At 38.0% G+C, this 15,257-nt stretch overlaps 1 protein-coding gene across 5 annotated transcripts in view; it reads left to right on the forward strand.

Moving 5' to 3' along the window:
* The window catches only part of fndc3a (fibronectin type III domain containing 3A), a 142,498-nt gene that overhangs the window by 48,949 nt on the left and 78,292 nt on the right, over positions 1-15,257 (forward strand). For all 5 annotated transcript variants that reach the window (XM_052013963.1, XM_052013969.1, XM_052013964.1 and 2 more), the window contains one exon: positions 12,604-12,679. In XM_052013963.1, the coding sequence (XP_051869923.1) occupies positions 12,604-12,679 (76 nt within the window). The remainder of the gene's footprint in view (positions 1-12,603; positions 12,680-15,257) is intronic.

Consider the following 15,257-nt stretch of genomic DNA (forward strand, 5'->3'; position numbering starts at 1 on the left):
AAAAAATATATAATTATTCAGGAAGCTTCAATTTTCATTCTAATATTTTCAATCAAGCAGATTAAATACAATTGCATTTTTGTACATGGCATTATTATGCAAGAATCTAAGCTAATTGGATTTTTGAATGTAATGGGAATTATTTTTTCCTCTGAAGTTTTGCTGAATAGTTTCTGTGATGTTCAGATCATAAGTGTCACAAGGTTGGAGATCAGAGTCTACTTTCATGGAAGGAGAAAAGGTGAATGACATTGTGTGAAAATTGTATTGAGAGAAATAAGGTGGAAGAATGTTAAGGCAAAGAAATAGAATAGGCCATATGTATGCCAAGAACAGAACGCAAAGCAGAGAATTGATGAAATGAGAAAGTAAGAGGCAGCAAACAGATAACTGGAAGAGTGAAAGACAACTAAAACAAAATAGAAAACAATTGAAGTATGGGGTACAAGCTAAGGGATGTTGTTTCTAATCATGGGAAAATATTTTATAATCTGATTAGATAATTTGTTTTATTTCATTGCAGGGTTATTTAACCCAAGTAAATAATATGCCAGCATTTGTTGATCAAAACAGGCAGAATTTATCAGAAAGATACCATTGGCTTCCTATGTGTATCTGTTATGAAAAACAATAATGAGTAATAGTTTTACAGTAAATTAGATGTGTAAAGAAAATACTGGCAAAATACAGGTTACAAAAAATCAATAGTAGTTTTACACTGCATAGTTCCTAATCAGATATTAGATTTGCTGTATCTGTAAAACAAAACTAAATAAACTGTATAAGCTGTGGACTTCAACACATCGTTGATTTAAACTGGGAGGTGCCCTGTTGCATTTCTTCTAATGATTTCGAGAATGTAGGGTTTATAACAATTTGTAATCCCAATACCAAAATTGTTTGGTCCAATGGTTAATAATAGCTTGTGCCCATATCTTTTTGTTTCATGGTATTTTAGGGGTTTTGCAGCCAAGTTCACTGATTAGTTTCCTAATAAAAATGAACAGTAAGGAGTTTTTTGTTTATTCATTTTTGGGATGTGGGCTTTGCTTTTACAGGCAGCATTTCTTGAGGGCAATAAGGAATCGATGATAAGCTGCCTTCCTGAACTGTTGAAGTATTTCTGGTGAAGATACTGTCACAGTACTGTTGGGGAGGGAGTTCCAGGATTTGGACCAAGCAGTAAAAGAAACAACAATATCTTTCCAAATCAGGATGGGAACCTGTAGTTGCTGGATTCCCATGTGCCTGCTATATTCATTCTTCATGGTGGACGTTGCAGGTTTGGCAGGCCCTTTTTAGAGTAATGTAAATATGTAAAAGTTGTGTGTTTTGTAGTGGATATTGTAGATGGTATCTACTGCAGCTACTGTGCATTGATTGTGTGGGGGGGAGGGGGATGAAGGATTATGATGGTGAATGGGGTGCCAGCCAAGCAGGCTGCTTTGTTTTGGATAGTGTTAAGCCTCTTGAATAATGTTAAGTGGAAGCAAGTGGAGAGTATTCCATCACACTCCAGACTTGTGCCTTGTAGATGGTTATAAGGCTTTGGAATGTCAGGAGGTGGGTCACCTAGCGCAGGATTCTTGGCATCTGACCTCCTTTCAAAGCCACAGTATTTATGTGGCTGGTCCAGTTGAGTTTCTGGCCAGTGGTAAACACTAGGATGGTGGTGATAGGGCACATTAAAACCAGTGAATATCAAAGGTGGTTGGTTAGACATCCCCTTTTTTTGGAAATGGTCATCGTTTGGGCCTTTTGTGGCATTCATGTTAACTGATACATCAGCCTTTTCCATGAATTTTGTCTGGGTCTTGTTCCACATCCAACCTCTTTGCTGCTTTACCCCGACCCTGTACCTGTCCCTTTCATACTATCAAAACCACGTTGTGATCCCTCAACTTTGGTCCCTATCCAGAATATTTAACTACATCTCATTATCCTAATGTTCAATAGCATTTTAAAAAGCTGTCTTGTCCATGAATGTCTGAACTTATTTCTGAAAATCATCGCTATCAACCTCATAACCACAAATACTATTCCTGTATAATTTTTCCTTCCAGGGCTCATGACTTCATGCCCTCCAATTCCATGTTAACTTCTGAAGCTCTTTTCAAATCACTTCAATCTATCTTCTTTCCAGAACCAAGTTTGCACAATGTAATTCTCTTTCACTGAACGAAGCATATTTTTCTACTTTGCCTCTCCAAAATTTTCATTTTCCTCTTTCGTCATCGTTCCTCTGTGGTCCACTCTATTTGTTTGCACATGATAAAGAATCTCTCCAGTAAAGATATGGGCTTAGAGGATTAAATCATTAAGAAGGTTGCATGCATGTCTCTTGAGTGTACAAGATTGAGGGGTGATCTGTTGAGCTGTTTAAAACATTGAACAATGATGTAGCAATGGAAAACATTTCTTCTGATGGAAGAATTAAGAGCAGGAGAAAAAATCAAATTAATTTGTTGAGGACCATATCAACAAGCACTTTGTCCAAAAGTTTGGACAAGGCTGACTTGTTTCATTCACTCAACAAGATTTTAACTTTTTCGAAGGATCCAGATTAAGAACAGGGTCATAGAATAATACAAAACAGACAATAGACCTATAACATTAAACTGTTCAGAGAAACAATAACAGTGAAGTAACTCAGCATTGGTCATGGACAATAGCAGTTGATTAGCTACTTTGATCACTTTTATTAGTGTACAGAGATGCCAATGTTCCTTACTCTAAGCTTTGAGTCTCACTCATGATGATGATAATTTGATTTTCCTTTCTCGGATCAAATGTGAATGTCACCTTTTCTTACATTGAACACCATTTACCATAATGTTGTCCATTTATTTGCCTAGCTAGCTTCTGTGCACAGAGCTTATTATGTCTTCTAATGTAGTGTCTTCATTCCTGGAGATGTCTGTATTCCTGCATTGTGTATGGGGGAAAAATATACAGATCCCTTGTGAATGTTATTTGTTGCATCCCAGTGATTAGTGAGTTTTCCTTTTATTCCTACTTTCTGTCACCTATCACCTATCAAATTTTTGATTTGTGTCACAAGATCATCTCCATTTCAATGTGCTCTGGTTTTAAAAAAATTTTTCTGTAGAATTGTATCAAATTACTTCCATTTAGACAACACCTCAATACTTTCCTTGTTTTCATATTTGAACTTACTTTTCAAAGTTCATCTAGGTTCGTCAGACATGATCTACACATTCCAAATCTGTACTGACTGCTTATGAACAGATCATATTTATTAAGATTCTCAGTTAACCAGGGTAAATTTTAACTCCCAAAAGCAGATTAGGTCATTGTTAACATTTTGCATGTTTCAAACCTGACTCCAGCCTTCCCCCAAAACTGTCAGTTTTGGGACAGGAGGCATGTGGCCAAATTGCTCCCAGAAGGTGGGTTGAATATTTGAGGCTGACAGATTAGGTTTCCCTGGCCTTTGATAACAAGGCAACTGTAGAAGGCAAGAAGAAGCTGTTGCACAACTGGCTGTGGGTCAGGAATAATAGGAGTCCTTCCCCTTGTCATCCCCCACTCGTTCCCACCCACCTCCAAATACAAAGGTCCCAGTGTACTCTGAATCGGACTATGCCTCAATGAGATTTGATATCCAATCTCTTGTGTATCGTCCCATGCCAGGGATCCCATTATCAGCGAAAGGTAGTGTTCCTGCAACCTGCTCTGGAATCCTGTGCCTGAAAGCCACGTTAGGCTGATTTCTGGTGTGGGGGAGTCTGTTATCTTTATTCTTTTGCATATATTTTATTATTATGAATAAAGTTTATTTTTGAAATTTTGTTTTCAGCATGTCAAATCTTCTAATTTTCATACCCAGTTCATGTTTGCGTGCTGTAGTTGAACCAGAGGAATACACGCTTTGCTATACTCTGTGAAGCTTGGATAGATTGAATATCTATTAATGAGTAAGATTGTACACTTCTGTGTCTGGTGTTGCCTCTGACCAGCTGCATTCTAGAATCCTTTTGACCCTTCAATATGTCGTGAATCAGCTTTTCTTTATTCTTTCTCACAAACCTGCTGTTCGCTACTCACAAACTTCAGCTTGTGCAAGTATCTTTTTGCCCATCCCTCCTGTTATCCCAAAACATTAACTTCAAAATATTTGTCCTTGTTAACAAATACGTCCTTGCTCTTCTGACTCTGCCTACTCTTCCCACTTGTAATGAGTTAAGTGTTCTGACTCTTAACTAAACCCCTGAACACATCCTGATCCCCTTTGCTTTGTGATGGATTTTTGTCTTTCGTCATTAAACCTTGCCTTGTTGTGTCTTTAATGAGCTTTTTAAAAGTCTGTCCCTCAAGTTTCATGCTGTGTTCAGTCATTTATGTGAAGCAATTTGAATTTTTATATTAATTGCATTATACAAATGCAAATAATTAAGTAAAATAGTACAGAGAGAAATATCATAGCAGCCCTTGAATATGTTTATTATAAAAACCATTAAGAATGCAATAAATCTTGGTATTAAATTGAATCTTCCTGACTGTGGCTGTTGGTTCCAAAGGTAATTGCTGTTGTTCCCCCATTTGAACTTAAGTGCATGCATTGAGAATTATTAAAGCTGTCAGAATCTGTTGTATGGTCCATTGCTGAACTCCAGGTTGATCTGAGACTCCATTGATTTCAGTGGGGATCTGGACCTACAGAAAAGATACAGGGGAAGGTTTTTTTTTTGCTTTGGTTAAAAATTTTTAAATATTTCTAACTGCTTTTCTGTGTTTTGAACTATTATGTTTTAAGAATTTTTTTTAATGTTTTTATCTTTTCAAATTTTAATAGTTTCTACTTCTCTGAATATTGAAGTCACAGTAAACTTAAAATTCCTCATAGACTGAAGGATGCAGCAAGCTACCCACATGATCCCCAGATAAGTGGGATATGGGAACTGCATTAAAATATGTAACTGCAGAAGAAATTTAACCACCATCCTCTCCCTATTATATTTAGAATTTGACATTAACTTCCCATTTTAATTAAAAATGTACTGTAGAGTCACAGAGTCACAGATACAGTCACAGCATGGAAACAGGCCCTTCGGCCCAACTAGTCCATGCCAACCAAGATCCCCATCTAAGCTGGTCCCATCTGCCCGCGGGGGGCAGCGGCTCTACCAGCTGTGCCACTGTGCCGCCTAATCTTGACCATAAAGCTTGCTAGGTAAAATAATGTGGATGTAAAGCGTTGGAGGGACTCAGCAGGTCAGGCAGCATCCATGCAGGGAAATAAACATTCGTTGTTTCGGGCCGAGACCCTTCATCGGGACTGGAAAGGAAGAGGGCAGAAGCCAGAATAAGAAGGTGGGGGGAGGGGGAGAAGCACAGGCAGGCAGGGGAGAGGTGAGTTCAGGTGAGGGGGGAAGGTAGGTGGGTGGGGGAGGGGGAGAAGCTGAGAGGTGATAGGTAGAAGAGGCAAAGGGCTGAAGGAGGAGGAATCTGGTAGGAGAGGGCAGTGGACCATGGAATTAAGGATGGGGGAGGGGAGGAGAGGAGATGGGCAGGTCATCAAGGCGGGGGAAGGGAACCACAGGAATAAGGGAAGACAAAGGAGTGGGGGGGGGGAGGGGAAGGTGGAGAACATTACCATTCCTCTGGAATGGAGGGTTGTAGTTATAAAGAGAGATTAGATAGGCTTGGTTTATTCTCACTTGAATATAAGAAGCTGAGAGGTGACCTTGTAGAGATTTACAAAATTATGAAGGGGCATGGATAGGATAAATGGAGTCTTTTTCCTTGGGCAGAGCAATCTGGAATTAGAGACCACAGGTTTAACATGAAAGGGGAAAGATTTAAAGGAGAGCTGAGGGGCAAGTTTGTCATGCAAGGGTGGTGATTATCTGGAACGAGCTGCCAGAGGATGTGGTGGGAGCAAATGCAATTACAATGTTTAAGAGGTATTTGAACAGATACTTGGTGTGGTGAGATACGAGCCTAACATAGGGAAATAGGATTAGTGTAGATCATAGAATCTTAGCCTAGGTTGAATTAAATGTAAAAGTTTCTGCTTCTAAATAAATTTTACATTATGTTATTGCTTTGGTGGCTTGGAATAGTACAGTGTGTACTTTGACATTAAAATCAGAAACATACTTTTAAGCCCCTTCCCCCATAATGGCAGATTTGTATCTTAATTCTGCTTATTTGTCTTTCCACCATATCCAGCTGCCTAATTAATAACCTGTCAATCTCAGTCTTGAAAGTTTCATTTGGCTCAGCAGCTGTAGTCTTTTGATGGAAGTGAGGAATTGGGTGTGGAGCAGGAGAGAGGGTGGTGTGGATGAAATGCCTTTATTGATGTTTACTTCTAACTGTCCTAGCTCTGATTTTAAGACTGCAATGTTCATGACTGTCATAGGGAAAATAGTTTCTGTGTACCCTGTCGAATCCTGTAATCGTCTTGAATAGCTTTACTAGTTCACCCATTAAACCATAATTTCAGCCTTTAAACACTGCTGAAACCCTTCAGGGCCTGTATATTTTTCATAGATCGGTGCAGACCCTTACTATATCTCTGAGAGCAAGGAATCACTTGGCAAATTCTATTGGCAGCAAACCAGGACTCATCTAAAATTTGATTGGTGAATGGTATAATGAGCCTATGGAAAGGAACAACCTCTGTCTAGAACTTGGGATGGAGGTGGAAGGCAGTGTATGAAAATTTTATTATTAATTCAAATCTTAAACATTTTAAAGGTTTTCAAGCATGAATACGGCCTGTTCAGTTTTCATCTTGCTGTAATTGCAGGGGGCTAAAAACATCAAAAGATTAATGTAAGAACAAACATCCTTTTTCTAGAGTGCCACAAAACAAACCTCAACTAATAGCAGTAGCTCACTGTATATTTCAACTATTCAGTATGTGGCACTAGTTGTAATCCAGAAATTACTCTAAGTGCTTGTTCTTTAACTAGCAGGCAGATAATAGGGAGATTTTCATCCTTTTTGTCTAGCTGATTTGATTCAATATGGACTACAACCTCTGGTGGTTCACACTTCCCCTGTCAGAATATTTTGCAGCTGCTCTATGACATCTGTGACCCTGGCACCTAGGAAACAACATACCATCTTGGAATCACAGTGGTCAGCCTTTCTGGCTCTGCCTTTAGACACTTAAGTTGCGGAGTGACCACTTCCTGGAATGTGCTGTTCAGTACCAAGTGAAAACATTGTGTTGATGGCGTTACTTATGTTTAAAATCCAGATCTTAAGCTCTTCCGTTTGTTGACACTTCTTGCACTTGTTTTGTATTGAACACAAGAAGCATTGTGGATTTCCACATGATACAATATGTGCATTTTATGAACCGAGGAGCCTTGCCCTGCCTTCATTTACTAGTGGAAGAATTAAAAATTCAACTATCCAGGTCAACACTTTGGGTTGTTTTACAGGTTTAATTAATTAAATAATTGCAATTTTTCTTATTAATTTAACCATGTATTTTAAAATACCAACTCCCCTTCACCAAATTCCCTTGTTCATCAAATTACCATTCTTTGCATTCCACTGAAACTGCATTCTGTGCTGCAGTATCTTCCCATGCTTTCTCTTTACTAATGTTAATTACTTTAATCTCATTGTCATCACTAAATCAGGGTTCCTCACTATTTTTGCTGCATTTATTGTCCAGCAATGAAGACAGAAATGAAATGCTAGTTTAAAGCCTTTTTCTTATTCTCTATTATGATGTTAGCTGCCACTCCATCTAAGAGATTCAAGATTACTTTGGTGCTTCTTTCCTTATTGCATAATTCACAGAAATGTTATTATATTACTTGATACTTCTGTATGAATGTTTTGACCATCCATGGCTTGTTCCTAAAACACTTCCAATCCTCTGGTTTATTATAGTTCTTGGTGTTGCTGTAAGCCACTTCTAATCAAATTCTATCCATAGTCTCCAGTTAGCTATGGATGGATCATGTTATTTTTCAATGGACTCTGTATTTCTTGAGAATTATGCATTTTATTCTGTTTATCATTGTTTTATCTACTGGCAGACTTATCTCATTTCCTAATTTACTTGAACCAGCTGACTTCTCTCAGCAACTCATTTAGCTTTTTAATTGTAAGACTCTGTTTTCTGCTGTATGTGTCCTTCTCAAACAGTATAAAAATCATGTTCCTTGTAAGGACTCCATTCTTTTCTCCCAGTTTCTGTTTCCACCATGACTCTACTGAAAATAAGACTTTCCATACCAGTGTCTTTGAGGTGTCTTCCTTTTCCCTTGAACGTGGCTTCCCTTCCATATTTGACAGGGCTCACAACTGCATCTCTATTTTCCACACCTCCATGCTCTCTCACACTCCTCCCAATCATAGGGTTCTCCATGCTCTAACCTTCCACCCCACCGACATCCACATTAAGTGGATCATCCTCTAATTTCTTCCAGCTTCAGCATGATCCCACTATGAGACAATTATATCTCCCCTTCCTTTCTAGGTATTGGGAAGGGACCATTTCCTCCATGATTCCCTGGTTTGTCAGAATTGACCAGTATGTTTATTGACTTTGATGTAAGGTCATTCAACTATAACATTAACTCAGTTTTTCTGACTCCTTGGATGCTGTCTGATTTGCTGGGTATTTCCAAAATTCTGTTTTATTTTAGTTTTCCAGCAGCAGTAGTATTCTGCATCTCACAATTCAGACACTTTTTGTTCTCTCTAATCCCTTCCCCTCTTTGCAATTTAAAACAAGGTTGCTCTCTCATTTTTCCACTTGAAATGTTCTATCTACACAGTAGCTGCCTGACCTGCTGAGCATTTCTGGCAGTTTCTGCATTTGGTTAAGATTTATAGTCTGTTCCCCAGTTAGTAGTGCTGCAGGGAACAGACTCGCAGAACAGAATTTAGTCTCCAATCTACTTTTGTCAGTTTGATTTGTCCCATCTTTATGGCGATTTAAAGTACATATGATTATTGTATCACCTTTTCTGACAAGCTCATCTTTTCTTGATTCTACTTTCTGTGGTTAGGGGAGCTAAATTTAGGCCCTCAATAGTGTTTTTTTTGATCCACTATTATTTCCTACCTCCACTGAAACTGATTCAAAACTACCTATGTTATTAGTTCATCTACCTTGTTAAAAACCTTCATGCATTCAGATAAAGTGCCTTTTATAGCAATGCTGTATTTGCGACACACCATTGCCCTGTCATTACAATAGTTTTATTTGTTTAATCTGTTTTTGTTCATTGAATTAACTTCAGATTTATTAACTAGATTATAGTTAAATAAAGTTCTAGCAAATTATAAGCCCTCTGTTCATTTAAATCACTCCCCTAAAATGTAATACCAATCATCTTTCTGTGGTCCTGTAATGTCATTGGGTGAAAAAAGGGGAAAAAAAACTTCATTTGGTTTAAACTTTCTAAGCAAATGAATGTGCACCAGTTGTCTACTCCCACCTTTCTGCATCTAAATCTAACCTTCTGTTGCCTTCTTCCTCATTTGCCTGTACAGTCTCCACTTAAGTGCACTTATGATATTCATCTTAACCACTCCTGACGGTGGTAAGTTCTACGTTCTCACCAATCTGTGGGTAAAGAAGCTTTTTAATGAATTCCTTGTAGGATGTATTGGTGACAACCTTGTAACAAAGGTTTCTAGCTATGCTCTTCTTCACAAGTGGAAACATTCTGTGTACATCTGCTGTATCAAAACCCCTCATAACATAAAGATATTCAGGAAGTCAGTCCTCAGCTGCCTTTTTTGAAGAGAAAAGATACCCAATCTCTCCATCCTTTCTTGATATGAACAGTCTTGCTTTTCTGGGACAATTGTCGTAAATCCTTTCTGTTCTTTCCAGTCCCTCAATATCTTTTTTAAACCACAGCCATCGCACAGCTGTACTTAGTATGTCAAATGTGGCCTAAGCAAGGCTCAATGCAAGTTTAGCAGAACTTGCCTACTTTTTAATTCTATACCTCTTGAAATAGATCTTTTTAATACTGTTTAATTATTGTTATGACCTGTAGTTAATTTTCCATATGCTTACACTTGAATATCCTCCACCCACCTGTTCTCACACCTTCCAGGTAATGTGACCTTGCATGTATTTGTGTTGATTTGCCAACTGTTGCCATTTTGTAAATTTATTAATGTTCTTCTGTAATTTGTTGCTGTCCTCAATATTGGATCTCTCCCACTCACCCCCAAATTATGAAGTTTAGAAATTGTGTTCCGATTCCAGAGCCTAAATCATTGATACAAATTGTGAACAGTAATGGTCCCAGTACTCATCTTCATGGAACACTGCTGCCCACCCTTCTCCACTGCATATTGATACTCTTAACTCATTCTCGGTATTCTGTGCTGAGTCCAGGTAGCAATCCATTCTGCTACTTATCCCTGACTGTGTGAACTTGTTTGTTAGAATGTTATGTTGTACCATATTGTCAGCCTTTTGGAAACCTAGATGTAACTCCTTAACACTCCTTTATATCTTTTGGTAGATGTGTTTTCTGTCTTTGCTTATTTTTAAACTGGAGGTTCCCACTCTTTCTTAATGTCAAATTTAGCAAATTATACAAAATTCAAAAATGTTAAGAGGAGATTGACTAGTCAGTTGGGCAAGCACAAGGCAAATGAAGTTTAATGTAGAGAATTTGAAAGTGATAGATTTTGATTGGTAAAAGCTAGGCAATACTGTGCAGTTTTAAAAGGGTGCAGGAACAAAGAGGAGAGGTTGTACACAAATCATGGAGAATGATAGAAATTGAGTGAAAGCATATGGACATGAATACAAAAGCAAAGAAGTTAAGCTTTTATTTGGAGTAAATCTTTATTTGGATTCTGTTCATTTCTGGGCACAGGAACTTACAAAAGTTGCATAATAGATGTACTCACGTGGTACCAGTGATGAGGGACAATTTTGTAGAGAAGTGTTTGTTCTGCTGAGAGCAGAGGAGAAATCATGAATAATTAGTAGTGGTTTTGATAAATTAAGAAGCCATTTATTCAGTAATAAAGGGTACAGACCAGAAGATATAGATTTGTTATTGCATCATGAAGATTTTTTATATAGATCAGGTTATGATTTGGAATGCATTACCGGAAACCTGAACAGATGCAGATAGTATCATTCAAAAGAGAATTGGATTAATGTTGGAAGTGAATACGCTTAGATCAGATTGGGTCAAGAGCGGCTATGTAGGATTCTTAGGATAGCTATATTAAAGGACCAGTCTAGGCACACTGGCCCATCTGGCACCACCTCTATGCTTATTGTTATGCAAACAAAATGTTATGCTTTATCTCGTCCGCTATTATCTATATGTGATGTAATCAAGAGTACAAATTCTAAAGTATTTTGAGATTCTGTTATACAATGTACGCAATGCTTGAATGCCTAGCATAGTAGGTAGTGATCTCACCAAAGGATTCATATGATTAAACCACCATCTGAATTCTAAAGATAATACTGAACAAATTTAATCAAGGTAAGTCATTAATTCCAGATGTTCTGAAATGCATCTAGAATGTTATAATATTTGGTATATGGTCATTTTACTTCATTTAATAATGCAAGGAAAGCTTTCTCTTCTTATAGGCTGTCCTTTGGTTTCTCAGAGCACATAAAGCAGGAAAATTTGAAATAAAACCAATTCTTTCTGTAAAATTTCAGTTGATGTTTTTCTTGTCTACTGTTGTCTCCCAAAACACATGGAAACATGCATGCAATATGAAAGGAAGAATTACACAATTTGACTCTATTTGAAAGATTTTATTTGTACTGCAGTTTTTGAAATATTGCATGGGTTGCAGTTATGGTGTTATCAGATTGACTCCAACCCTTACTTGATGGGTTTTGATTAATGCAAGGGATCTGAGGCCCTGTGTTTCTTTTCTTTCTTAGATTGGCCCCACCCTCTACACTCTTGCTCACTTGCTTATACAGTGGTGTTGAAAGAATGGTCCAAACATTGTCATGGTGCAGGTGTCCTCCTCTTAACCTCTTGCAGACATGATGCTCTTCTTTTCCACCATTTGCTTAATCTTTCACCTTCTTAGAATTATCTTTGAAGTCATGTAAATCTCAAGACTTGATATCTTAAATTAACTCGGCCCAAGCAAGAGATGTCTTTGTATAATTTTGCTTGGCTTGGGTTTCTCCACCTTCCCCCTCCCCCTGCCCCCCCCCCCCCCACCCCACCATCTCACTGTCCTAAGATCCTTAATTTGAAGGCCCTCTTAAATATCTTCAAGTTCTTCCATGGATGTGCTCCCTTCCACATCTTCCATTTTTATTTATCTCTCTTTCCTAGTCTGTACCTTTTTCATTCCTCCACTCTCCTGGTAATTGGTTATCTTTGTGTCATTTTCCCCACATATTGTGGATATCCTTTACTAAACCCAGTCTCAGCCCATCTTTAAAAGTCTCCTTAAAACATACCTCTTCAATCGCGCCTATTACTATCTTCATACTCCTCTGGACTGTGGCACTTGGCTGCATTAAGGAACTAAATGAATGTATTCCTATGAATAAATGAAAGTCTTCTTTCAAAATTAAAGTTAAAACATTGTTTGCCAGGAAATTGTATTTAAGTAAATTAATATTTATAATTGCAGGTTATTTTGGTTCAAGTCAACCCAGGTGAGACATTTACCATAAGAAGGGAGGATGGGCAACTTCAGTGCATTACAGGTAACATATTAATAAATTGTATAAGTTCTTTTGGCATCTGCCTTGATGCATTTGACAAACACTTGAGCTATTTGTGTGAAATTCTCAAAATTTTGTAGTTCACGGTTAATTTTTTTACGGGTAATATCTGCATTGAGTTCTGTTTGATAAATTTACTTGACTACACTCTTTTCAGCTGGGATAAATTATTGATCTAAATTTTGAAGATTCTTATTCTTTTAGTTCTTCTCTGAATTTCTATCAATTCTGCAAGGTATCTTCCATACTGGTGTTTCCAGTTATTACTTTAAAGACCAATGAACTTCAGTAAGAGTGTATATCATAGCCCTCACCAGCAATGCAGTTTAATTTCTAATATTGTATTAGAGTCCTGGAGTCCTACGGAATGGAAATGAGGTGTTCAGCCCATCGCGTCTGCAATGAATATCAAGCACTCAGCTGCAGTAATTCCATTTTTCCTTTTGCATTGCCATGCCCAGGGAGAATGCGTAAACTTTACAAAAACCACCAATGGTCAAGATTGGGTTTTTGCATCTGTGAGGCAGCAGCACTAATCACTGTGCCTCCCGCCATGTCACTATGTTAGGAAACCACCACAAAGTGTCAGCCATTAGGTCAAACCTAGAATATGCTGAGACCCACGAGCTTTCACGATTCTAGGGGTCAACATAAGTATTGATTCAAAGAATATGTATAAAATTCCAATAACACAGAGCAACCTTTCCAACAGTGGAGCTCTCATTTAGACAATGTTGATATTCTGTCCCTTTTAAGAAGAATTTCAAAAATATAGTGAAATATTACACTGATATTCAAATAATGAAGTGAGGAATTAAAGATCAGTCTGACATCTGCATTGTGAAATATCTAAAAAAAATATCTTGTGGATCATTATTTTTATTCATTCAAAAGCACAAGTGATAGAGAGGGCAGCATGATTTTAAAAAGCCTAAAGGTATAGAATTTCTTTGGTAAGGTTAGTTAATACAATCATTTTTGAAGCTGTTTTACTCTATAATCTACATGTTAAATACTTGTAAAGCTTATGAAATAAATGACAAATTAACTAGGCTTGATTAAAACTTAACTGGCAATAGAAAACTCTAAGCGAAAATTCAGCATTCAAAGTCTGTGGGTGACTTTGAATAGTGAAGTAAATTGAAGCTTGCAGCTGAAATTAAGTTGTATGAATCTTGTAAGAACATTTGGCAACATTCATGAGGATCACGACTAATTAAGCAGATGCTCAAATAGATGCAGGTGGATTTCAGAGGACTACATTTGGGAACAAAGTGAGTGTTAATCAACTGGTTAGTCAACTTGGTATTACACAAGAGGGCCATGGGTAAGCCTAGTAATTTCTAGGGTAGGGACACGCTCGGCACAGCTTTGTGGGCCGAAGGCCCTGAATTGTGCTGTAATTGTTCTATGTTCTATAAAGCTGTTTTTTTTAATAGTCTAAGATGGTGGAATAGGGAGGAAGAGGGGTTGGGAAGGGACAGAGTGGGGTGGAAAAAAAAGCATAGGAGTGGGGCTTGACAGGGTCTTGCACACACTAAGAAGGAAAATGATGGAAACTTTACAAATCAGATATTTGATGGGAAGTGATTGTAATGCTCTTCATAGCTGCTACTGTAATGTATAGGTGGTAATGTTTAATGTTACTGATGGAAACAAGACAATTTTTGCCAGTTGCCCAAATACATTTCATTGTGTGGTTGGGAAGAATTCTGCATTAGCCCCAGTTTACAGGGGAAAAGACTACCCTTGTGCACTGTGCCATTGTCCCCTAACTGAAATGCTTTTTCAGTTAGGGGACAAACGAGAAGGATGTGGAAGATACTTCACAAACGAGAAGGATGTGGAAGATACTGAGTTTAGGGAGGGACAGATTGATATTCTGGAGCATGTCAGTATTAAGAATGTTGAAATGTTAGATGTCATGGAAAGCAAAAGGGTGGATAAATCCTGAGGGCCGAATGAGATCTATTCCAAGATTCTATGGGAAGCAAGGGGCCCTGAGAGATTTTTGCATCTTTATTAGCCACAAGTGAGATACCAGAATACTAGAGGATAGTTAATGTTGTTCCTTTATTTAGGAAAGGCAGTAGGGATATAGGTCAGACAGCCTTACATCATTGATAGGGAGATTAATGGAGAAAATTCTAGGAGATAAGCTTTATGTACATTTGGAAATGCAGGAGCTAATTAGAGATTGTCAGCATGGCAGGGGAAAATCCTTTCTCACTAATTTGATAGAGTGTTTTGAGGAGATGACTAAGAAGGTTGATGAAGGCAGGGATCAAGCTGGCTAATTGGATCCAAAATTAGTTTGGTGATATGAGGCAGAGGGTGGTGATGGAAGGATGCTTTTCTGATTGGAAGTCTGTGACCAATGGTGTAATACAAGGATCAGTGCTGGGACCTTTTGTTGTTCGTGATTATATATTAACAACCTGGATGTGAATGTTGGATGGCACAAAAAGTGGTGGTGTTGTGGGTAGCGAAGAAGATTGTGTAAGGCTAAAGCAGGAGATAGATCAGATGGAAGCTTGGGTGGAGCATTGGCAGATAGAAT

Source organism: Pristis pectinata, chromosome 4 (genome assembly GCF_009764475.1).
Source record: "Pristis pectinata isolate sPriPec2 chromosome 4, sPriPec2.1.pri, whole genome shotgun sequence".
In the NCBI taxonomy this organism is placed as follows: domain Eukaryota; kingdom Metazoa; phylum Chordata; class Chondrichthyes; order Rhinopristiformes; family Pristidae; genus Pristis; species Pristis pectinata.